Here is a 27,059-nt window from a genome sequence, read left to right on the forward strand (position 1 = left end):
CAAAATGTTGCCGTGAATTACTTTTAGGCCTCCCCCATATCATTAGCATTTTTAGTTATTAGGGCCCAAACAAAAGCAAAATGTTCAGAAGAAACATGGCTGAATAGCTTATTTTCATGTATTTCACATTATCTAAACAGATTTTAACAATTATTTGTAAAATATGAATGTTCCATTTATGTTTTATACACTTGAAACAATTGGGGTCAAATTGACCCCAAGGAACACGGATGTAACCTAAATGTGTACAGCACTTAGGGAAAACATTTTTGCTGAAATTTCACTTTTTTCACATTCATCCCATCTATTTAGGAAAAGTCATCAAAGATGAGGCAGAAGAAATATGTACTTCATGTATTTTTCAGGTGTTAAACATTGAAAGGGGTCAAATAGACCCCAAGGATAACAGGAGGGTTAACTTAACACCCTATGTTCATAGCACTGATTGTCTTGTTTTATCAGTTTTATCTTTTCCTGAGTATAGATGTATCATACTTGTACTTCTAAGAACATACTGACAACAAAATTGTGGCTAGTGGAAAGACTGATGGGTGAATGAGTGAATTTGTGAAAACCACTGTGTGCGTGCGTTGAGTAGAGTACTTTTAATTTACTTTTATTAAGAAATGAAGGTGTCTGACAGCTTACATAGATACACAGACATAGATACAAGACATAGACAAAGACCTAATACACATTATATTTTGCTATATTAACATATAGCAAAATCTGAGTGTAGCAAAAAGCCTTACATCAGTTAACACAGTGTTTCTCAACAGGGGTGCCGGGGCACCCTGGGGTGCCGCAGGCCCCCCTCAGGGGTGCCGCAGGCCCCCCTCAGGGGTGCCGCGGAAACGTGGCTGATAAATAAATTATGTAATATAATACATATTTGTTAACTTAATTAAGTATTGCTTAGTCAGTAGAGTTTTTCATCTGCCATTTACGCACAATAAAGTAAATTCAGGTCGCCCCAGTAAGCTGCAGCTTTGAACGTTGGTTGTGTGACGTCTCCAAATGTGTTACTTTTCTAAGCTTTTGTGGTATCCGATGTGATGCCATGTTACATCTTGTTGCCTTGAAATTTTTCAGGAATTGAACGTGAGCCTCGCCTCAAAAAAGGTTGAGAAACACTGAGTTAACATACACTCACCCGCCTCGCTCTCTCTTGCTCACACACACACACATAAACAAACAGACACACACACACACACACACACACACACACACACACACACACACACACACACACACACACACACACACACACACACACATAAACAAACAGACACACACACACACACACACACACACACACACACACACACACACACACACACACACACACACACACACACACACACACACACACACACACACACACACACGCCCAGTGTAGTAAAAGTGATTGTCCTGGGTTATTGTCCTATGTAAAGAGTATCAGTGTATGCATGCACGCGTGTGTGTGTTATGTGATGTGTGTTTCTATTAAAACACTTTCTTTAATAAAGAAATTCTTTCCATTTTCATTTCCTCAATAAATTCATGGAATGTATGATAGGCTATGGCCTAATATGGCATAATGCATAATGCATCTTATCAGAATGACTCCAATATACAAAATAAATCCATCCTAGGAATATTGATAAAAATGGTATTGTGATTAATCATGATTGCATAATTATATGGACGTATGCATGTTAGGGCGACCAATAGACGGTCAAACTTCATCTGATCAGCAGCGTCACTCTTTTACATTTAATCTTGTGTCTTTTTCATCAACACGAGCGATCCCAGACAGAGGGCCAGGCATGCTCTCAACACTTTTCATATCCTAATCGCTGGGCCACTGACGGTGAATGCAGAAGCGGGCTGCACCGTGAGCAGGCGCACCAGAATTTTTTTTACCAGAATGCATTGATCCAGTCAACACATCCGGCACTTTTAGGCTATTTCATCTGTGGAGAATGGCACGTATAGATATACCCTGCTTATTTTTACCTATAGGTCATCAGGCCTATGGAGTCTTTATAGTTGCGTATTTCCCTGACTTTGGATATTTTCTTAATGTTTCGCTAGATAGCCTATACATAATTTTTAAAAACCCCACTTCAACTTGAACTAACATTACGCCATTAACACCTGTGAGGGGTTGCTCTGAAGCTAAGGCTTGAGTTCATGTCAGCTTTGTCATTAATCATTTCATCTACATCATGTAGGGTTAACAAATATTAGTAGACCATGACAGACAACACACGGTGTAAGTAACCCAGAGACATAGGACATCCATTGTTTCATTCTGTCCCATTTGTCAGAAAACAGTTTGATTCAAGTGTAAAGAAATCCTGCACACTGTCCATTCCACCAACAAACCTTAAGGTCGGATGACCGAAACGTTATATTAAAGTTTGTTGGTGGAATGGACAGTGTGTGGGATTTCTTTACACTTGAATTACAACCCCACTGGGATAATATCCTACGCACCTGCCCAACTACAGAGGTGTGCAAAAGCGTTTTTGTTGAACTGTTCAGAAAACAGTTTTAGCCAACTCATCAGTTAATGTAATCTCTAAATAGGTTATTTGATTTTTATTAGCCTACCAGTTAGTACTAGTACTAGGCCCTACTGATTAAAAGATAATTGTTTCCCCTGAATCCAACCTCCGTTCGTGTTCTTCACGAACCTGTGTGTCATTTATTGTGAGTTAACTCATTACTCTATACAGCCTTAAACTGAGTATAGGCCTTGACAATGCAAGTAAACGAGAAAGTAGGCCTTGACTATGCAAATTGTGTGGATGCAACATTTTGATGTTATAAACTATGTTTCCGTTTGTAGAGTGCTCATGCTGAAAATTTCTGTAAATTGTCCGGATGCTGCCCTAACAATGGTCAAAAACGCAGTGCTTGAACGATGGACACGGCACACTCTAAATGGCTGCCATGTTGTTAATGTAACAGAAGAAACATGGCATTCGGTTCAGTGGAAAAGTTTGGTCAACAGTCTACTTCTGTAATGGTGCTGGGACACCAACCTTTTCATGTCAAGCCAAGTAGACTATTGTGGGCGAGATTGCCATTTGGGGTGAAGGAAATTTAAATACAAGACGCTGTGTAATATAAACAGTAGTCAGTCAGCCTTCTGGCGGGCTATAGCTATGCCAGCCTATCACTTCCAGTGAGGGCACAGTGCATAGTCTCCAAACCTTTTTTGCACAAAATTATGCGCTAAAGACCCCAGTTTACTGTGTGCACTATGTACTAACTGCAGTGCACTGACAAAAGTCTGCCATTTGAGACACAGCACCTGTCTCTACACATAGTGGCCTATCTACTGAAGCAACCGGCAGCTGTTCCATACGTCACAACCTGACAAGTATCACGCTGTCCAAGTCCTTATAGGGCGAGTCACAGCCCCGTTGTACCGGCCTTTTGCCTGCAGTTCCAGCAGAATTCCACTGGGGGCAATCAACAGAGTGGAAAAAGAATGGAGTCCTATGGGGATTGATGGCTAAAATGATCTATTTTACCCAATTCTCGAAGAGAGCGCTCTGATTTGAATGTAGTTCTTGAGAGTTCAACATGGGTTTTAGATCAAAAGTTTAATGAATGAGTACATATGTCCCTTTGATATTTTACAGGGTGAGGTTTTTAAGCCAATATGTGACTCTAAAAATGCTTGTACAGTCTGCCCAGGTGGAAAAATTAAGCACCCACAAACTTGACAAACTTGACTTATATAATAATAATTCTATTTCTTAAAATGAAATTTGAATTTAGGAGGTCGATGACTGGAAACTGGAGTGGAATATAGTTTAGGATTTAGCTTAATTGGCTCAATTCAGGTTTCCCAGTCAGCAGCACTTGCCCGTGGTCGCCATCTGGTGGAAGTGAACGTTTTTGAGACAACAATAGGAGCCAATGGGAGGCAGCCTTCTCAGACAGGTTCTCTGGTGACGCTTCTGTTCTAAAAATTCTGTGGGCGAGGGTCAGATTTCTTCAAGTCCCAGCGACAGGCTGCCTGGGGTGCATGTCAAGTCATATGTGAAGGCCATTGATCACATGCTTACAGTAACACAACCCTCACGTGTGAGCTCAAAGGACGCCCCCCTCTTCACAACTTTTATCTACCAATGATCTGAGTTTTAAAACGAATAATTGGACAACGTCTTCAGGAGTAAGGCTTTATTTTGGATCCTATCACAGGTATGTGTTGTTGCTCTGCAATGTTTTTCATCATAGGCTACACTGTGTGTGGTGACGTTGGTGTCAGGATAAGTTGCAATGTGGCACGCTGTTGTTGAGTAAGGCTACTGGACACGGGGCCATGAAGAGGGGACCAGAGGAATCTCAGTAAACACATAATGATAAGCAGTATCATGTGATGTCATTTATGTGCCGAAGACAGCTCTATAACATGCCATAGGCCGGTTGTAAAAAATAATAATAGCTCCAAAAGTAAATCACTCATTGTAAGACTATGTATTTGCTGAAATCATACAAGTGGATGTTTTAAAGGTATTTATTATTGAGATGAAACCGCAGACCTTGCCCTCATTTCCGGTCAGATAATTTACGACCTCAGCTGACAGTAGAACATACATTCAGAACAGTTGAGCAGCACTATAGATATTTGAGATGTGGTCAGCGTAGAAAGATTTTTTTCACTTGCTCAGAACATGGTGCATAAAAAGCATTATAAAGACTTCGTAAATAATTAACTAGTAATGAACAAAACATTAACAAATGTTTGTTAATGAGTGAGAAATGTTTTGTCGAACATTTACAAATTCTTTGTAAATGAATAAAATACTGTGTTAAAAGCATAAACATATTATTTGTAAATATTTTATAAAGCATAAATAAAACTTAATTAACATGTGTTAATGTTTTGTTCATCATTAGTTAATTATTTACTGAGTCTTTATAATGCTTTTTTGCATCCCTTATTATAAAGTGTTACACAGAACATAATAGCTACAAGACATATTGTATGTTTCTGAGTCACTTAAAACGTAAACACAGATGAGTGCATGCAGAATTAATTTGCTTCCTCTGTGATAAAAGCCCATTAATCTTTGCTGTATGTAGACAAAGACATTGCACAATGCAAATCTGAAGTTGCTGTTGATTGGCTAGTTCAACACAGCCACAGTTACACTATTAACACCTCTCTTGATCTCTTAACACTAAAGGGACCCAAATCGAGATGGCCACACCATCACCATCATCAGCATCACCACCAGAACCACCCCTGGGCAGCACAGCACCACCAGAACCACCCCTGGACAGCACAGCTGAGGATGATGCATTGGTGTTGCAGAATTTCCTGGTGTGCCAAATCTGCCAGGAGACATTCAGAAACCCAGTGTCTCTAGCATGTAACCACAGCTTTTGCAAGACGTGTCTGTTTAATTCCTGGGGCAAAGATGAAGACAGGATGTGTCCGGTGTGTGAAACAGCACTGGAGGAGGATGAAGAAGAACCGGAGATCAACTTAACCCTGCAGAGAATCACCGACGAGTTTCTCGGGAACGTGCAGCAGGACGGCGAAAGTCCGCCACAGACTGTGCAAGTAATTTGCAACCAACAACACAAATTGAAGCCGACGTGGTATTGCAAAGATGATGATAGGGTGATATGTGAGAGTTGTGAGAGTATCCACAACCATTCTGGGCACAACACAATTCTTATAGAAGACATGGTGAGAAATATAAAGGTAGGTGCAGAACAGTGGGTGCGCCCTGTGTGATATACGGTATGCTACGACTCAAATGTCATTATAGAATGATATTCAACTATGTGCACAAGTCACAACTCCTCCCATCCTTTCCTGTTGCTCTTGGCATCATGATGTAAGGCTTGATCAAAGTGATGATCAAAGTTTTCTGAAATAACACGGAAAAAGCCCAATTCAAAAGTCATTTTCTCATTTGCAATAGGGATGCTGAATGGGGAAAATCCTCCGCCTTGCTCTGCTTAGGCTGACAGCGAGGGAGCTTAACCCATTGATGCCTAAGGCACCTGCAAAAAAAGGTGCTGAATGCCAGAGCCCTTTTTAAGTAAAGCTGCCCTCAGCCTATAAAAACCTAAATATCTTTGCTTCTGGAGCGCATAAAAATAAGCACTAAGTTGCATTTAAACGCTAAGATCCTCATCTTTCATTAGAATGTGTTCATTCATCTCAAACAAACAGAGATTTTTAATAAAGTTGTCTCAAATCTCATGAGCCTGAATATAATGCATCTTCAGGTGCCAGGGCCAATGTTGTGCAACGCAACATCAGGCATCAATGGGTTAATAGTTTTCTCTACAGAGGTGGGACAACATCGAGGCAAGAGGCTTCAATCAATAGGAAAGAATGGGAGGAAATAGTTTGAAATGTACCCATTGTGTCTTGTGTGGCAAAGAAACCATCCTCACCAGCTGCATGTGTCAGGAGGACCAAATGGAAGGTTGTGTGTAACAACAATGGTTGCTTTTATTTACTTTTATTACTTGTTTAGTATACTGTATGTTTCTTGTCTGTTGTGTTGATCTGTGGATAATTGTGAATCTCACTCTTGTATGTGTGGATTTCTCTCTTGAAGAGACTAATAAAGTCTAATCTAATCTTATCTAATCTAACCGAATACTGCCACCCTCCACTACTTAAGACATAAGTCATTGAACACATAAAGCTCATACTCATACATAAAATAAATCAACAGCAGATACCTCACCTTGCATGATACACTAATTATTATTATTATTATTATTATTATTATTATTATTAATCATAATAATAATAATAATAATAATAATAATAACAATATTTTGCCTAAACTGCCTTTAAATCCAGTTGTATGTTTATGACCTTAATTGTGATGTTGGTGCAGGACACAGTATCCACGCGTCTGGATGAAATCCAGACACAGTTAACGCTGAGCAGAGATGTTGAGGAGAGCTATCTGCTTATGTCCGCGCAACTAGAGGTGAGCCACAGTATGCAATTACCTCGACTACATGAAAAATCCCCTTGGCCATACAAAAGGCCCGTGTCAATACGGATTACCTATTGAGCTAAGCTACGAATCCAGTGTTACATTATAAAACTGTTGAAGGGTCCTAAATGACCACTTTCATATGGATTGTGAAATAACTCAAATGTTCTCCCGAGGCAATGGTTCTTAAAGGATAAGTTCAGTCAATTTCAACATGCCGTTGTAATGCTCACACTACCCTGGACTTGTCAGTACCTGAGAATTTGTTTTCTTTTCTTCAGACTTTTCCAAGATCCTGGTCATTGTAATGGGGGCAGGTGTTTGTTTACATAAAAAAACATCTTTATTTATTCCCAATAACATCTAAAAGGTTATGCAACATCAGCAGACAACTAGCAAACAGTGATACCTCCCCCCATTAGAATAGCTCAGATCTCGGCAAGGGCTGAGCCGAAAAATACAGCATCACCAGGAACTGACAAGTCAAGGGTAGCGCGAGCAATACAACAGCATATTGAAATGGACAGAAATGGTCCTGGGGTACGGGCACCCCCTGGGGTGTGCCAGAGATGGCAGGGGGTGCACAGAGTTTTACTTGTGTTGAGGTTGTGACCAAAATTCTGCTTGCGAACATTATAATTAGGCCAAATCAAAACCAAATTAAAACATGATTTGATCTAGATTTAAAGTCTTAAGGTATTGATTGTCTCAAGCAAGAATCAATGTAATTCATGACTTACTGTACTGTATATCTTTTTTTTTGTGTATACACAGGTAGAAGTTTGGGTTGGGGGTGCATGGCTTGTCTTGGGCACAGGTAAAGGGGTGCTCTAAGAAAAAAAAAGGTTAAGAACCACTGCTCCAAGGAATCCTGAAGGTTCTCTGCAGAACAAAAAAAACTGTGACGAACCTCCAGGTTCCTGAGAGAACATTTATGGGTTCTTCCACTGTGGCAATGAAAGGATTCCTCAAAGCTACTTTGGCTTCCTGGATTTTCTGAGGAGCCTTCAAGAAAACCTTGTGGTTCTTCCAAGACCCAGTTTGTCACATACATGTAGTACATGCTTCTCCTTATTTCCCGCATAACATAACAAACCCTTGCGGTTGCATTTTGGATTATAAAGCTGAAGCTCTTTGCTGGTCTTAACACAAGTATCATGTTGACAGAGCGAGAGTGAACAGGCTGAGCAGGAAATCAGAGAAGAGTTTGAGCAGCTCCATGACTTCCTACGAATTTTCGAGGAGGCTCGGAAGGAGGCCGTGAAGGAGGAGGTGGAGGAGAAGAAGAAGATCATTCAGAGAGAGTTGAAGATTGCTGAGGGCCACGTTCTTGTTCTGGCTAAGGCCATAGCTCGTGTGCAGAGGGATCTCGAACAAGACGACCATACATTTTTGAAGGTGAGAAACTCAAGTTCAGTCAATGAAGAGGGCCAAATTACAGTGTGGTGATAGCTCACATGGTGTTTTTACATGGTGCTTCACAACATGGCTGTCCTTCAGAAACTACACCAACTAAAATCTACACCGTTAAAACCACTGTGTGACAACCTTAAAATTCTCTAAAGAAACATTAAATTCTGTAAGGAACCACAAGGTACCTGAGAGAACCTGTGGGTGTTTCCCCCACAGCGGCAAATAGAACATAACAATTATACCAAGTCCAGGGAGAGGAGGGACCCAGAATTTTGTCTTCATTACATTACATGTATTTGGGGGGTCTGATGACTTTGTCCCAGGCCCTGCCAAAACTGATGGTATAACAAGCATACATGTATAGACCTACTGTAATAATGTAGTAGAAGATTAAGTATCGGTTTCAGTCAATGTAGTCAATTAAGTATTTAGTCCATTAAGTAGTTTTTATTTCATTGGAATTCAAGTTCTCCTTTGGCTTTGCCAACTCATAAAGTGATTCCACAATTAATGTGAAGATTAGATAAGACATTACTGGAATGCATATACTACATTTTGCCTGTTTAAAAAATAAATAAATAATAATAATCCAATGTTTCCTTACTCAATTCTAGGACTCCAATATCATAAAAGCAAGGTAAGAATTTGTAGGTTTTTTTCTGTTCCACTTGTCTGGACTTTTTGTAACATTGTGTTGTTTCATGAGTGTTTGTGTATTCTTACAGAGTCCAGTGCAAACTGCCAAAGCCACAGGTGATGCGAGGTGCTGTGTTTGACTTAGCCAAACACACGGGTAACCTCAGATTCCAAATCTGGGATGAGATCAAGGGCACAGTGACATATTGTGAGTATAAATAAGTGAATGAGTGAATGAATAAATGCTTAATCGGTCCAAAGAAAAGGTGGCAATAGCCAATTAGTGGCGAATAGTGGCGAATTAAGGGCTGGGGCCTGGGGGCCACATGTGGCTTACTGTAGGCCAGATGAAATGACTAAAGACAAGTGCCTGTGTGTTTGAGATTATCCTAGTACATAGGCTCTTGTATTCATTGAAATTCAATTCATTACAGTGTGTAGAAATAATAGCCACCAAATTGTCAGCGTATATGTCGTTGTACATTATATCTTACTAAAGTTTCTTACTAAAGATCTGGCCCAGCAGTCAATACTACAAACCCGATGTGGCCCTTGGGCTAAGATAATTGTCCAACCCTGTTCCAAAGGCAACTAGTCTTGAACCCAGGAGTTCAAAAACACAACTTTCAACATTCAAAGATTCAGCAATAAAGAGGAAATGAACAAAGGCAGTGCAACATTAAAAGAATATTACATGTAGGCCTACTGTATACCACACATTAACCCTTAGAGCAGAGCCTATGTTATAACCTTACTGTCACCAAAATTGTAATGGCTATGTCTTAATCTGTTACTTAAGGCTCTCGGTACTGTCATGGCAATGTTGCTATGATGTAGTTGAGTATTTTCAGCAAATAGTGAATACGCCCGCCGACGACCCCATCTGCAGTAAGAGGCTAGAGATGACGAATTTCTATGGGGAAAATACAATACCATCTAGGGATGCAAATTATTGATTAATTCATTAATCATTAGTTGATAGCCTTATCGATCGACTTGCGATTCATTGATAAGCAGCGTTTTCCCCCGTAATCTCAATGTTTCTCGGAAAAAAAACTACTTAATCTAAAAAAATTAATAAAAAAATGAGATAAAATACCACATTTCAATTAATTCTATTTCAATTCTTTAATCCAAAGGTGATTTAAATATTCCCACTATTCACACCCCTCTTCACACACACTCTTCACATGCCCATTTCACCTGGGTCTCTTGTCAGTTGAATTGTCGATTAATTGCGATTAATGTATTTTTAATCGATTAATCATTTGCATCCCTACCATGTACACAATATCCTCCTCATCTTAGTGTCCTTAGCAAAAGCAAAAACAACAACTGTGGCTTAAAGGTTGCGTCTGGTCCACTCCGCACGTGGGGTTCTTCATTGTGGCATGCACAGCATTCCGGGTTAAGGGCTGCAAGGAAGACCGGTGGTGGCCGTAAATCAGTGTCTTGCCCCCTTGCACTAACTTTAGATTTCAGACTTTTACTGGGTGACAACAACCCTACATGGTACACACATGCACAGGGAAGTGAGTGTGCAGATATAGGGTGTGCAGAAATAGGCTCAAAACAAGGCAAAGACAAAGGCTAGAAAGGAATCTAATAAGATCACCTGTTTGTGCACACATTGTGTGTAAGGTGACGTAATTGCTCTTTATCAATGTGTAACCACTGAAAGAGATTAAAATAAAGGTTTATTGAGGTACTAAAGAACAAAGGAATCAAGAATAGACTCCTATCCAGTCCTGAAATCTAAAGACATGCTTACTTGCAGAGTGGGCAGTGTGTGGAGGTCCAGATTTGGGCTTGAATTCATACCTAACTATTGCCCATTTGTCTGTCTGTTTTCCAGTCCCTGTGCTCCTTGACCAAAACACAGCAGACGGCTGGCTGGATATCTCTGACGATTGGACCCTTTTTAGGGAGATCAGGGACAAAAAGCCAGTGGCAGATAACCCAGAACGCTTCACCAAGTACATCTACGTGCTGGGCACACAAGGCTTCTCCTCTGGCCAACACGGCTGGGAGGTGGTCGTTGGGAGACGCAGGAAATGGAGCGTCGGGGTGGCCGCAGAATCTGTGGAGAGGAAAGACGAAACATTTCTGGAGCCAAGGTTTGGATTTTGGACAGTCTGGATGGACGAGGAGAATTGCACTGTGGGTGGATTAACATTTCCTATTGAGAAGAAACCACAGAGGATCAGAATCCAGCTGGACTATGAAGAAGGACGTTTGGCCTTCTACGACTCTCATGACAAGAGCCACATCTACACATACAAAACCGACTTTGAAGACGAGACGGTGTACCCATTCTTCAGCACCGAAACTGAAGATAGTGAAATCGGCATCACACTTAAGCCATTCGATCTGTCCATAGCTGCAAGCCCAACATCATGGCCAGAGTTTCAATTTCCAGTTGGGACCCAAAATCCAAATCCCCCTAGTGAAAAAACACCTAGTGAAAATTCTTCAAGTGAAAAAACACCTAGTGAAAATTCTTCAAGTGAAAATCCCGCTTGTGAAAATTCTGCAAGTGAAAATTCTTCTAGTGAAAATGCTCCAAATGAAAATTCGAAGGAATGAATGTTGAAAACAAATCACCACTGCTGTAGTTTAAATTGTGAGCTTTTCTTCACCATCTAGTGGCTTGGTGGCCACAAGTGGCTGCCTGCCTAGCCTGGTGACAAGATGTGTCTCTGGGGGTAGGCAATTAGGTTTGGATGCGGGATTATTATTTTTTTCCTGACAAGGGCATCACAGGCCGGCCATGGCCATGGTTTTCTACTAGTTAAAAAGTTGTTCTATTTCTTTGTATAATGTTAGGAATACATGTTTTTTTTTTACATGCATGCAATTATCATGTAATTTGATTTTAATTCAAAACATTGATTTTCTTCTATGCACTGATAATATGACTGCTGCATCTTCTGGCATCTCTCTCATGAAAAGGGCGACCTGCCTTAGTAACCTATATGTAGGCTATACATGGGTTCTGAATTGTGTTTATAACCTGACTGCGCGAACCAAGCTGCACAACTCAACCTCTGATTGTTGGAAACCACTGTCGGTCAAAAAATGTGCTCGCATGGTTGGCTGCCAGTGTCTTGCCCCTCCTCATAACATCTCGTTGATAAACACTGATACCATGTGTGATACTGAACCATGTATACAATTGCCTGTTATTTATTGTTTATTGTTATGACACGTTTCAATAGCTGAAGATTGCTAACTATCAATGCAAATTTTCTTTGTCAAAAGCCATGGCACCAAATAAAAAGTTGATTACGAATGCAGGACAAACAAAGAAGCATAGAACTAATTCTGTCTGCATTTTTTGACTGCACTCACTGCACTGCACTGCTATTTGCTGCATCTGCGGGTTGAATGTAATTGATGGTGAGCCAGATTTGGCCCGCGGGCCACTAATTGCATACCCGGCCTGCTCTACATGATATAGTGCTGCCTACAAATGTCTTAGAGGTACAGGGTATTATCTTTGTAGTTTATTTGCAAAACTTGTGCTCAAATTTGATATTTTGAATGTTCTTTTCTGGTTCCACTAGTGTGTGTTTTTTCAAAATAGGCCTGTCTATGATGTCTGTGCGTGGTAATTACAAATAACTGTTAATTAGCAAGCCGCAATGAAACCTTAGAAATTGTTGGTTGATGGTAGAAAATAAAATATTCCTGACAAAGATTAAATTTGTGAATGGGCTGCATAAATTCTGACATATGCCTACTGCTAAAATTTACACACTCCACCTGTAACACTGACATTTGTTGCCTTAGGAAACATGTAGGTTTGAAAACAAATTTTGCCTACTTAAGTGTTTGTATCTGAAGTCATCAGCATTCTAACGAAATTTGATTATTCGAATTAGAATTAGGCCTATATGATAATATAAGTATAATAAAAACCTGACCCTTTTTCATTTTGCGTGTATATGGCTTTCATGATAGACTACCTGTTAAAGGCATACAGTTGAGGACGATATTATTAGCCCCCCTCCTGAAATTAGACTTCTCTCTTGATTTCTCAGTGAGAAGGACCATTATGAACCGTTTCTGTTATTCTGGAAACAAATACACTGATGGAGATTATGTCCAATGAGTTGAATTTGGATTTTTCCATTTTCACAATGAGTTTAAACAAAAAAGAGTAAAAATGGCAAGGACAAAACTATTAGCCCCCTTATCATTTATAGTCAATAGAGTGCCATTTATGAACCAAAACTGACATCAGGCACTTTGATTTGTTGTTAACTATGTTGGCACATGCCCTACCAGGGATTTTGGGCCATTTTTTTTTCAATTCAAATAAATAACTTGATCCAAATCGCATGGATGTTGAGGATGGACATTCATTTTCAGCACTCCTCAAAGACTATCTAAAGGATTGAGATCCGAATCACAACATGATCATGGTTTTAGTAACCTTGAAGAACATTTGATCAATTTTGGATGAAAGTGTTGGGTTATTATCTTATTGAAAGATCCAGTGAATATCTTAGCTTCCTCTATGATCATATTTTTGCATGGTCACCTTCCACATTCTATCATAATCTTCTGTTTATACGGTGCCGTACACCCAAACAAGGTTTCCTGTGGCTGAGGCTGCCACAGAATGATGCTTCCATCACCATGCTTAATTGTGGAAACCATGTTATACAGTTTTATGGACTAACCCTTTCTTCATCTGACAGGAGCAGAATTCATGCATCAAAGCAGGTACAATTGAATCTCATCAGATGAAAGCAGAGACTTTCAAAACTAATTTTTGACTTTCAAATGTTCATAGGCAAAGCTCAATAACTCTCTGATATGCACCGCCTTTAGTAAAAGGGTTCTTTTATGATGATGGCCCCAAAGTCCAATATGATGACAAGCCCTAACAGCTGTCTTTCTTAAAATAAAAACTCCAGGTGAGGCGAGGTCAATAACAATCATCTAGGCAGGTGTCCAATGCTTCTTTGGTCTAATGAGACTAAGCAGTTTCCACAGTTACTCAGAGTGGTGGGGGCATCAAGTTTTTAGACTGTTATTCAGCCTCAGACACAGGGAGTCTGGGTCTGGATCTGGATTGCTGGGTCCTCCAACAACATTGTAACTCAAAGTAAACATTTAAATTAGTTCAGAGGTTCTTCAAGGACACCAAAACCATGATACTGGAATGACCCGCTCAAAGTCCAGTCCTCAATCCCACTGACAGTCTGTGGCAAATGTCTATGCTCAGTATCCATGCAATTTGGACCAGCTAGAACACTTTGCAGTGAAGAAATGGGCCAAAATCCCTAGTGGGTCATGTGCCAACCTAAGTAACAACTGATCAAAGTGCCTGTTGTCAGTTTTGGTTCATAAATTGCGTCATATTGACTATTAATGATCAGGGGGCTAATAATTTTGTCCTTGTCATTTTTGCCCTTTTTTGTTTAAACTCATTGTAACGATAGAAAAATGCAAATTCAACTCATTGGACATAATCTCTATCAGAGTATTTGTTTCTAGAATAACAGAAACGGTTCATAATGGTCATTCTCACTGAGAAATCAAGAGAAATGTCTAATTTCAGGAGGGAGGCTAATAATATCGTCCTCAACTGTATAGGCCTAATAGCCCACTTGAGTGTTTGTACTGTCTTTTTACCATACTAATTGAAGGGATTAATAGGGGTGGTTAACAATTTAAAAACAAATCATAGTTAAAATGCAACGATAAAAAATGAATGTTTTAGTTTTTCTCATCCGCAATCACCAAAATGTGTGTTTACTACAATTGGCTATAATATCTCTCCAGGCCACGTGTCTTCTGTTTTCACTGGCTCTCTGGTGCCCTCTACAGTTCAGTTTTATGAGAACTTTAAGACTCTGACACTTCAGGACCATCTGTTGAAGGCTACTCTCAAGGAACACCCCAGACTTACAAAAGTAGCCTTATCTTCCACCTGCCTTGCTAAAGACTTCCCCACTTCAAAAATCAAAATTAAACGGATTTCTATGACGGAGGGACAACATTTAGGCCCTACAATGGAGATGCACTCGCAAATTATGGTGCGCTTTTTGCGCTGTCACATCTGTTCCGAGACCTTAGTGGATCCGGTGTCTCTCCGATGCAATCACAGCTTTTGCCAAAACTGTATTACGCAGTACTGGAACCAAGGTAACTGCCGAGATTGTGCAGTGTGCAAAAAGGAATTCCCCAAAGATTCTCCGGGAATTAACATCTCCATGAAAGAGCTTGCTGACACCTTTGCGGGAAGACTACAAATAGAAAAGTCCAAAACCAAAACACGAGAAGAGGTGTGCAGCTGTAAAAATGTCGACAAGAAGCCTACATGGTTTTGTCTGGACGAGGGAATTACATGGTGTGAGCAATGTCAGCATCCACTGGCACACGCTGGACATAAGCTGAAGCGCGTGAAAGAGGCTGTGGAGACGGTCAGGGTAAGGGCAATCCTGCAATCTCCATGGCTATATCTTGTCATTCAAGAAATATAGAAATAGGCCTGTGGTGGTAACATTTTGCCACATAATGGGGAAACGCTTTGCCAAAAAGTTGTTTCTCATTTGCCTTGGCTTAACCTTTCATTTAGTGTTAAAATATTCGAGCTCTGATAGTAATCTAATATTGCCCCTCCTCAGAAGTGTAATGGGGTCGAGAGATCAGCTTCCGAGATTCTACCACAAGTACCCACATGACTTTTAAGAGACCCAACTAAGCAACACCAGCCTACTTTAATTAAATATCTATCGGACACTGACAGAATGGAAATGACACTAACACGACGTCCTCATTTAAACTTGGTCTTCGTTTCGGGGACACCTGATAATTCGCAGACCAGTCGTTGGGGTGCCGGTGTGTGCGTCACGCAAGTCGCATGTTTTGAATCCCATAAGTCACAGAAGCCTACTACGGAACAAAAATAGTTACCTTCTCAGTTTGCTGTTTGAGGATGAATGACATTATGAGTGGGGCCCCGAGTAGAAACCGTTAGGGCCTCTGGATGATCCTGTTTGGAGATATATCATAAAAAGGAAGGAAAGCAACGCAGTCACGACAGGCTGAAAGTAAACGCGCTTAAATGTAGCTATGAGCCCGCAAGAGAGTGCCGTATCAATAACGCACGGGCTATGCCATAGATCACAATTATACTGATTTACAACACGGTGGGACTGTTAAGTTGATATTTCTGTATTCAAGTGGTAGACTGGCCTACTTTAATATGAATAAGATGGTAAAATATATCTTGTCTATTATCAAAATGTAATAGCTCAACATGCAGATACTGACATATTATTGGTTGCACTGAAACCTTGTCCCATAATGTAGCCGAAATGTTACATGTAATAGGCCTAACAGTTCTTATAGTAGCCTACTCATACCTAACACAGCTGTAACAAGAGCAATCAGACATAGCAACCTTCCCCCTGGCAAACAGATAAAGGAAAGTGTGTGTGTGTGTGTGTGTGTGTGTGTGTGTGTGTGTGTGCGTGCGCGCGCGTGTGCGTGTGTGTGTGTGTGTGCGTGTGCGTGTGCGTGTGTGTGTGCACAAGCCCAAGTTTATGCCTTCTGTGTTTGGGGCCCCCTGCAAACAAGACAGGGACACGGCGGGAAGACACACGGGCAGACACACACACATATACACATACACACACACACACACACACACACACACACACACACACACACACACACACACACACACACACACACACACACACACACACGGTCATCGCAATAGGCTTACCTTGCCAACTGCCTTTGGGGGATCATTTTTTAAATCTTTTTGAGGACACAAGAAAAACACAACAATTTTTACTCTTTATAGGCTTCAAACCTATAATAAGACGTAATAAACTAATCTTGAATCTTGAATCTTGAATCTTGAAATTAGCCTGCTTCAAATTACCTGAATCGAAGATGTCTGACTGACGCATTGTGAAAAAGTTTGATTATCCCTATGATGATGTACAGTAAGTAGCATACACATTCTGCTACACTGTTGGAAAAGGTGAACATAGGGGTAACATGGGGCATACAATAACATGTAGCACAGATCACATATTTATTCACTAACAGGAGGTGTGTGTAACAGGGGAGGGGCATCTATTAAAAGGCTCTGACCATTAGTGGTGTCAACAATAATCGATTCGGCAATGCATCGCAATGTGGGGACAGGGTAATTCAATTCAATGTGGCAAGTGCCATAATCGATGCAGCATATTGTTTCAAGTTTTAATTACTTCCATGGATATTTCCGGAGCAAATGAATATTAAAAAAATAAATAAAAGCACTTCAAAACATTGAAAACTGCAAGACTGATACAGAAAACAGCCAATAAAATGTTGCTCAGTATCTGGCTTGTTGTGCCTCATCATGACTGATGAACAATTTGCTTTGCCCTCAGTAGAAATGTAATGTATTGCAATTAGGGGTGGACATAGATTATTTTTTAAAATCTAGATTAATCTCACTGTAATGTTGAAATTAATCTAGATTAATCTATATCAAAATGGCTCATTCAGAATAGGCACGCTAGCGAAATAATGACGAAAAAAAAACCTTGGGGGTTTCTTAAAGGATAGTTCCGGCGTAAAATGAAAGTTTCACCATCGCTTTCCCATGCCACATAATGTATCTAATGATGAGCCATTCCGGGTAATACCGCGCCGTTATGGAGTTAGCTAATTTTAAGCTTTTTGGCGAAAAACGCAGCCAATGCATCACGGCGGGGCCAATTATAGGCATATTATTTACTGATGTTTCCCCGCTATAAACAACCTCAAAAACGCTACACACTTCATCACAAAGGTCTCGTCAATCAAACCGAGGCACATAGAAGATCATCGGACCACACAGTCTTTCACTGGCCAGTGTTTTCAGAGGTGTCTCACTGTTCCAACTCTCTGACCCGGATGCAGGCTACTCAATCAGGTGGCTAGGTAGGCTAAACATGGTCCGCGGTTCTTACACCGTCTGCGACCGTAAAATGAAAAGCTGGAACCCGACCGTTTTCACCTACTGCCACTGTCTAAACCAGCCATACTCCATAACGGCGCGGCATTGCCTGGAATGGCTCATCATTAGATACATTATGTGGCATGGGAAAGCGATGGTGAAACTTTCATTTTACGCCGGAACTATCCTTTAAGACAGATGGCGCATTAGACCAGAGCGCATTTCTTTTTTCCAAAATGCATCTCATCTTCAAAAAAATGGTCATGTTGATACTTGGTGATGAAAAAAATTACTGCAATATTTGTAAAGTGTGTCGAATATGTTAGGAAGCATTTAGTCATAAGATACTGAAATTTCAAAATGAACAGCGCTAAGTTGTAGAGGCAGATACAGATAAATCTATCAAACATTTAGGCTGTTTAAACAAAATGACCTCAACAATTCAGCATTTCTAATGGGGAGAGAGAGAGAGAGAGAGAGTGAGAGAGAGAGAGAGAAAGAGAGATAGAGCGTCGGCTCCTTTAAAACAGGGAGGATCTACACAGGTACAGCAAAGTGCTCACAGCAGAGTCAGGCTACTAGATACTGAATCTAGAACCCCACGGTGATTTGGCCTAAACCTGACAGTTGTTCTCAGAGGTGGAATGCCAGAGGAGTCAAAACTCGAAATGAATTTACTTTGCCAAAAAAAAATATCAAGCGCGACAACCGCGAGGTTTACCGTCTGACATCTCACTGAGTCGCAAATGCACGATAGCAACAAACACATTCAGAGAGTAGATATTGACAGTTTCAGTTTGACAAACTTCAAAATGCATCACACCGATTGTTTTGCAATTATGGCACAGGCAAGATTTCTGGAAGTTGTTTATGTGTTCCATGCAATGAGAGGAAATGTAGGCCTATATCTCGGGCTGGTAGCCTACTCACACACAATAACGTCTCTCTATGCTTCACCTCAAACAATAACATCTCTCTAGTCTACCACTTATGTAAAAGCACTCAAACAACACCTACCACGGCAGAGAGATGTTTTCAGCATGCAAACACTGTTCATATTTATTAGGTCTGCTGAAGCAACAGGTTGTGAGGAAAAGCGACTGGAGCGCAGTCTGAAAGCGTCTGCCAATCAAACGCAAGTGACGTGCATACCCAAACTCCAAACCCATATTTTGAGAATAGATTAACGTGTGATATTTCCTTTATCGCGCGTTAAGAGTCTCACATTATCGCAGTACGTTAACGCCGACAACGGCCCACCACTAATTGCAATGCATTGTAGAATCGAATCGAATCAAATCGAACCTCCTGAATCGTAATCGAATCGAATCGTGAGGGCAGTGCCAATGCACACCACTACTGACCATAATTGCCTCCAAATGCACACAGGAGAAATTGCAGTCCAACCTGCAGCGAATGGAGCAGCAGCTGGATGCCTGCATCTACACGGACCAGGTCTACAAGAACATAGTGCAGCACAACGCGGTAGGGTCCTTCTTCCCCACTCTGCAACATGCTCTGCTGTAACATGCAGGGCCAGTTCATGTCAATTTGGTGCCCTAGGTGAGCACCTCTTTTCCTTTTTTGGCGCATTTAGACATTGGCGTTCAATGTTTTATTTCACTTGACGTTCTGATTCTGTGGAACATTTGAATACTTACCACCGTCATCAAATTCTAAGTATTCATTATGACTGGGAAAATGGCACTTTTCATACATGAAAAGGGGGATCTTCTCGAGCCTGATCTCGACAAATTGTGTCCAATTTCGCACACAAACCAACATTCAAGATTGCGTCCAGATTCCGACGCTTTTCCTGCTCTCTAGAGCACATACCGGTAGATAGCTTCTGATTGGTCTAGCTGTGCCCTTCCCAAAACTATCCCTAAACTTAACCTTAAAGCGATGGTTCGGAGTAGAATCACCCTAATGCCATTTGAACCGTGACACCCATCCACCTTTACACCCGAAGTGTTTTCTGCCGCAGACTTACATCAACAGAGTTGCCGTGTTATTCGATGTTTATTCCGGTTAGCTTGACTCAAGCGCATATGGATACTGGGCACCGTCTCCAAACTTTCCCCACAAAAATAACATGTCATTACACCAAACTTCTGCAGTAGCACAAATATGGTCTGTACTCACGAAACGAAGCATTTGGAAGTTTGGAAATAGTCCAGGAGTTTAGTATTATCAACACAAGCTGAATAGCTTCTCTGCTGCTAAAGCTGTGCCAACGTTACTTCCGTCATATGAGACAAGCCCGTAAAAGTCTTCAACAAACTTCCAGACGAGAGTGTTAAAAAAGTTTTCACTGAATTGTGATTAAGGCTTATATTTTCAAGGAAATACTTAAAAGATATTTCAAATCTTACCTACTATCAATTAGACAATGATTTTCGTTATCAATACTGATGCTGAATTCACTTTTCATTGTGCATATTATGAGCTTCGTTGAGGACTCTTACATGCTTGTCTTAGATGACGGAAGTAACGTTGGCGCAGCTTTAGCAGCAGAGAAGCTATTCGGCTTGTGTTGATAATAATAAACTCCTGGACTATTTCCAAACTTCCAAATGCTTCGTTTCGTGAGTACAGACCATATTTGTGCTACTGCAGAAGTTTGGTGTAATGACATGTTATTTTTGTGGGGAAAGTTTGGAGACGGTGCCCGGTATCCATATGCGCTTGAGTCAAGCTAACCGGAATAAACATCGAATAACACGGCAACTCTGTTGATGTAAGTCTGCGGCAGAAAACACTTCGGGTGTAAAGGTGGATGGGTGTCACGGTTCAAATGGCATTAGGGTGATTCTACTCCGAACCATCGCTTTAACCTGTCAGTAATGCAATGTTTCTCTAAACCTAACCTGTCATGACCACTGTGCATGTGTGTCAAAGGGAATGTGTCGCAATCTGGATGCAATTTCAGTTTTTGGTTTGCGTGAGAAAATAGAACTAGCTGTAGAACTTACTGTAGTTTTGTCATACTGGTAAATATTAGTTCATTATTAAATAAATAAATTCATGAAAAGATCAAATTTGGCAATAGACAACACCGTTTCAATGAGCAGCATAGTTGCAATACCTACTCTGGCCACCATCCTGCACAGTGCACCTTCTTTAAGAATTTAACGCTCATGGTCAAAGTGCTCACTTCACCCTCACAGACCCAGAGACGCACTACTGAAGCGCAGATCAGCTGGGAGTTTGAGCTGCTCCACGATTACCTGAAGGAGGAAGAGAAGAGGAGAGTTCTTGCACTGAGGGCAGAGGAGGATAAGAAGAAGAAGGTGATTGATAGAGAGCTGGCCATCATCCAGGGCCAGATGCTGGCTCTGGAGAATGCCATCCAGCAGGTACAAAATGACCTGGAGCAAGAGGACCTGGCATTTCTGAAGGTACGGCTCTTAATGTCATACGATTACACTTCCCCTACTATTCAATTAAAAGTCACGGAGGGCCAGTTTTTCAAATTCCCTCCAGTAAAGAGGCCGAAAAAAGAATCTGTATATCTGTGAGCAGCACGGTGTCTGAGGTTAGGGTGCGAAACAAGCGGATAGCTTTTCCAGACAGAACAGATATTTGCTTCTCTATTTCACAGTAGCCTTGGATGGTCTATTTACTGTATGACACTGTTTTAGATAAGATTTCACTCTCATGTGAATGCATAGTAGAGATATTCCCCACCTGAAGTGTTAGTGATAGCAAATTATGCACGGCCACAGATAGCACACATATTTGCTCTCATTTTTTTCTGACCCTATGGGGGGCCAGAACCTTGCCATCCAAGGCCCGCATCTGGCCCCAGGGCCTCCATTTGAACAGCCATGCTCTAGATGAAATAATACAAATGTACATTTTCCCTCTCTTTTTTTAGGACTATAAGCGCACAACAAGCAGGTAAACAACTTCATTTAATTCTTGGATTTATCCATGATCAGCATTATGCAAGGAGTAGCAGGACACACATATGCACTGGCCCATTGGCTACATACACAAAGACGCACATTGAATATACATATGTAATTACCAAATTGAAGCTGTGTGTCATTGCAGAGCCCAGTGCACGCTGCAGGACCCTCAGGTGATCTCGGGAGCCATGATAGACGTGGCCAAACACCTGGGCAACCTCAGGTTCAAGGTCTGCATGAAACTGCAGGACACTGTGCAATACAGTAAGCATTTAGCGTTACCTTTTTATTAACCTCTTACTGCAGATGGGGTCACCGGCGTGCCTATTCACTATTTGCTGAAAATACTCAACTACATCCTAACAACATTGCTTTGACAGTATCGAGAGCCTTAAGAAAAAGATAAAAACATAGTCATTACAATTTTGGTGACACTAAGGTTATAACATAGGCTCTGTGCTAAGGGGTTAAACAAGTATTGTGTGACACATTGAATGTCAGCAAAAGAATGAGATTGGTGACCTGGCTCTCGCCCGGGGAATGTGGTTCTGACTTGTTGTTCCAGACACATTTGTCTGGTACAGTGCCATTCGGATTGGCTGTTCGAAGGCGTGACTTTATGAAAAATCCTTGCATGTGATTGGACAGGACAAACCACTTGTCTGACATTGTTAATGACATGCTACCCTCAGATTCAACAATACAGTTGAAATAGCAATATCAATGGACATTGGACAATCGGTGAACACGCGTGACTATTCATGCAAGCCGCCATTGTTCATTCTCCATTACAGTACTGCATGTACATCACAATTCATTACAATTCATCACAATTTCACCTGGTGTCCTGATTTGTTCAGCAACTTCCTTTTTTAACATTTTTTGTTGGGGCTTTTTGCCTTTATTTCGATAGGATAGTGTAGTAATGACAGGAAGTGAGTTGGGAGAGAGAGATGGGGAAGGGTCGGCAAAGAACCCGAGCCGGACTCAAACGTGGGTCGGCCGCGTAGTAGATGAGTGCACTACCATTAAGCCATGGTAGGGCCTGTTCGTCACCTTCCAAGTCGGCTAACCTTACTAAATAGGGAGCTGCAGCTCCCTCATGGAGCGGTGTGTCTCCACACACTCTCCCTGTTGAGAGCCAGGTTATGAGGTTAGGGGGCTGTGACTGACAGTGCCATCGAGGTGCCCCTAACTGCTTTGATGTGGAAACTTGGAATCAGTCTCAAAGTCTTTCTCTCTCTTATTCTCTCTCTCCATTTCAATTTCCATTCCATCAACCGGAAGACATTAACCTTTTGCCCCTCTCCACTAACATTTCTTACATCTGTTTTTATTTTAAGCTCCGGTGATTCTGGACCCAAACACCGCAGCCGGCTGGGTGTTGTTATCAGATGACCTGACCAGTGTGAGATACGTGACACCGAAGAAGACTCTTCCCGACAACCCGGAGCGCTTCATGGAGCACGCCATCGTGCTGGGCTCCAAGGGCTTCACCTCAGGCAGGCACAGGTGGGCATAGGTTACGTTACATTGCATTACCCTTAACTGATCCTTTTATACCCAAAGCGACTTACAGTTATTTAGGTACAGGGTATTGGTTACAGTCCCAGGAGCTATGTGGGATTAGATGCCTTACTCAAGTAGCCTGACAAGTCAGACTAAATGTGAGATTAAATGTGAATATTTAGTCTGGCCCTGATCAATGACACATCGAAAGATTGTTGATGGAACAACCCGTTTGTCTGTGCCTATTGGTCAACGCTTTGTCGTAACTCCCTCAAAACCCTGTCTGCTTTACATCCAAAGATTCAAAACAAATCAAAACAAATCTCCTGCATTGTGATTGGTCTGCCAGATTCGGTGCATTAGGGCATTGTCCGAAGCTAGACCCACTCACAGCCTAGTTTACTAGGCTATTGCTCAAGGGCACTGGTGCTGGTAAGGATGGGATTTGACCTGGCAACCTTCAGATCTAAAGGCCTGCGCTCTAACCACTGAGCCATGGCTGCTCCATAGACACATATAGATGTCAAAAGTCAAAGTAAAAGTTGCGACCGCCGTAGCCTAATGGTTAAAGAGATGAGTTTAAGCTTTAGATCAGAGGGCTGCATGTTCAAATCACCCCCATCCACACCCTATGGCTGAGGTGCCCTTGAGCATAAGGTACCTAACCCCATACTGCTCCAGGGACTGCAACCAATATCGTGTACAGTGAGTAACTGTACAGTAAGTGACTTTGGATAACATTTTTATTTCATTAAAAGTAAAATAAAAAACCCGCCCACTTTCCTTAGCACATCTAACATCACATCACTGAGTTACTGATCTACAGTTACTGTCGGCTAGTCGATCAGCTGATTCTGTGCTGCTTGGATCAAACTTGTGGCAGATTTCCTTTTTTTCTTCTTCTTTAGAACACAGTCTATGTGCTGTACCTGATTAGGCACGATGGAATAAGTAGTGTAATTATGTAATACGTAATATCATCTGCCAGTGTCGTAAGTACTTACACCATAAACTGACTTCTACTTTTACTTTTGACACGTCTGCAGCTGGGAGGTGGACGTAGGGGACAGGATGAAGTGGGTCATCGGTGTGGCCCAGGAGGGGGTGGACCGCAAGGAGGACTCGTACCTCAAGCCCGAGTACGGCCTGTGGGCCATCTGGAAGCACGGGGACGAGTACCACGCCACCGGCAAGGTGCTGTCGGTGCAGAGTCCACTACCGAGGATCATCGTGGAGCTCAACTACGAGGAGCGGCGCGTGGCCTTCTACGACTCCAGAGACAAGACGCTCATATTCAAGTACAAGGACAGGTTCAGGCAGAAGATGTACCCTTACTTTAATACGCAGGTGGATCCCAGTGAGACACCCATACAAATGTGCCCGAGTGAGGAGTGGGATGAAGAGGAGGAGGACGAAGAGGAGGAGGAGGAGGAGGAAGAGGAAGATGAGGAGGAGGAGGAGGAGGAGGAAGAGGAGGAGGAGGAGGAGGAGGGAAAAGAACAAGAAAAACAAGCCAATGGTGTTTAATACTGATGGTAGTGATTCAATTTAAGGTATTGAGTGAAAGAATAGAATCATATACATTTTTGTGATATACTGTATGTTGCCATAGATTAAGGACAGATATTACTGTTTTATGTCTCTAGCAACACTAGTGCAGCCTTAAATATTGACATTTCACTGAATAACTGACACCCTAAAAGCTCTGTTTATGTTTTGCATCTTGCCTCTTCAGAGAGGGGAACCATGCTTTTGCAGTGTGCTGGAGTTTTGATGAACATTCTAAACTGTTATTTTCCAAGTGGAGAGAAGAACTCAGGTTACTTGACATAAAACGTATGAAAGAATCGGGTTCTGTTTGTGTGCCCTGCCAGAAATACAGCATCTTCCACGGTAGTCCACAAGATGAGTAGCTTGTCAGGTAATTTGTCGACCCTTAACCTCCCTATATAGAAGATGTGGAATATGAAAGGTTAAGGCTCTTAATTGATATTAAGGAAGGTCCCATAGGAGAGGGTGCCGTATATAGGGTCTATTTTACATTGATATCTGGTGGTGGTGCTGTGCAGTGTCTGTTGCTGTGTGTACCACCAGCATGCGGTGAACTCCAACCAAAATAGAATATTAAAATTAGTAAACAAAATATCTCCCTGCTGCTCTCTGCTCATGTGACACCCTCATTAACCAGAGGGGTTTGCCCGACACCATGCAGAGAGGGTCAACCAAGAAAAGGATTTTTAGGATTGCTGTTGTAATGCTGCAATATGGTCACTAGGTGTCACTGCAGCCTAACCAGTGTGGTGGCAATTTATTTTAACCAGAGTGCTTGAAGTAGACAGAGAATGTTGCATTATAGCTTAAAAAAATCTATTTTATCTTTTCTCCGTTGCATACAGCAATCATGGCGGAATGAGGGAGTGTGCATGTTTTTGATATTTTCATTCGTGCTCACAGTCCATCATCATTTCCAAGGACTGTTCAATGTCCTATTTGTTACCTTCTGAGTGAATGCATGTAGAGTAAACATGTTTTGCACACATCTGAGTGTTTGGGTGCTTCTTCCGGGAATGTGTCTTTGTTCCCACGGCACATTGGTCCCACATCACTAAGACTTGTAACATTCATTGGTCCCACAGCATATTCCTTCTGCTCCATGTTCCAACATTTCTACGAATTTACTCAAATTTAGGCCCTATGTTCCCTAGCGGGGCACATTCTGTTAGTCTACATGGAAATGTGGGAACATGGAGTTGTGGAACATAGGGCCTATAATTTAATAATAGCAGTCCAGTGTCCAGCCGTTAGAGCCACGGATGAGCCCTAATAGGGTAATTTAACTGTTCTGTACATCAAACATATTTTTCCCAAGCTGTGTTTGTCAACGACTTCCAGGCTTAAACACCCTCCATATTCATGTTTCTCCTGCCAGATTTATACACAATCCATATTAATCTGCTTCTCCTGTCATACGGTCATAAGTAACGTAGGAGTAGGAACAGCTATTACATGGCAGCTTGGAGGCAAAAAAGACGGGACTTAGATGCACAGGAGGCAGGGTGTGCATTCCAATATGTGACCTATGTGACCTATCCTATGTGACCTATCCTCCACTTGTGCTTGTGGCCTCACGTTTTGCTGATGCGCCGCCTCCGTGGAGAAAACAATTAAGTTTCCCCACTGTCAGCCTAGCCACAACAATTTGAATGAGAATATTACTTTCAATTCAGCTTTTGCGAGATATTGAAATAGAATGCTGTTGTCAGTGATGTCATCACAATGTATTACTTCCTGGTACAAGGCCACAAGCACAAGTGGAGTATGCAAGGTTGCATATTGGAACGTACCCAGGGAGTCTCCACAAGACATCCTTTCCTGCCTGCCTGCTTGCTTCCTCGTACTTGGCATGAGTAGAATGCCACCATGTGGCACCAACAAGGCGAAACCCCCCTCGGCCTCTGCATTTTTCATGTCCAGATCTTGTCCAGGTTCTGTCAGACGTAACAGGCTATTTTCTACCGTATGTATTATTTGTGATGGTGCGGGAGGAAGGAGGAAGAGGAAGAGGAGAAGAAGGCAGCTGGAGTCTGTGGGCTTGGTTTGGGAGAGAAGTGTATGGTATTACACTGTGGTATTATCTTATATCTG

General features: G+C 41.6%; 2 protein-coding genes across 2 annotated transcripts; both read left to right on the forward strand.

Annotated features, from left to right (window-relative positions):
- Nucleotides 1–4,022: 4,022 nt before the first annotated feature.
- On the forward strand, nt 4,023–12,953 carry LOC134446829 (E3 ubiquitin-protein ligase TRIM35-like). Its single transcript, XM_063196120.1, has 7 exons — nt 4,023–4,206; nt 5,196–5,719; nt 6,879–6,974; nt 8,151–8,381; nt 9,011–9,033; nt 9,122–9,240; nt 10,888–12,953. The coding sequence occupies exons 2-7, from the start codon at nt 5,210–5,212 to the stop codon at nt 11,616–11,618; spliced, it is 1,710 nt and encodes a 569-aa protein (XP_063052190.1). The 5' UTR covers nt 4,023–4,206; nt 5,196–5,209; the 3' UTR covers nt 11,619–12,953.
- A 1,958-nt stretch (nt 12,954–14,911) lies between these two features.
- LOC134448060 (nuclear factor 7, ovary-like) lies at nt 14,912–26,312 on the forward strand. Its single transcript, XM_063197821.1, has 8 exons — nt 14,912–15,475; nt 19,381–19,476; nt 21,162–21,392; nt 21,872–21,894; nt 22,051–22,169; nt 23,249–23,417; nt 24,461–24,840; nt 26,284–26,312. Exons 1-8 carry the CDS (start codon nt 15,029–15,031, stop codon nt 26,310–26,312), a joined length of 1,494 nt encoding a protein of 497 aa, XP_063053891.1. The 5' UTR covers nt 14,912–15,028.
- Nucleotides 26,313–27,059: the final 747 nt, after the last annotated feature.

This window comes from Engraulis encrasicolus, chromosome 4, assembly GCF_034702125.1.
Source record: "Engraulis encrasicolus isolate BLACKSEA-1 chromosome 4, IST_EnEncr_1.0, whole genome shotgun sequence".
NCBI lineage: Eukaryota > Metazoa > Chordata > Actinopteri > Clupeiformes > Engraulidae > Engraulis > Engraulis encrasicolus.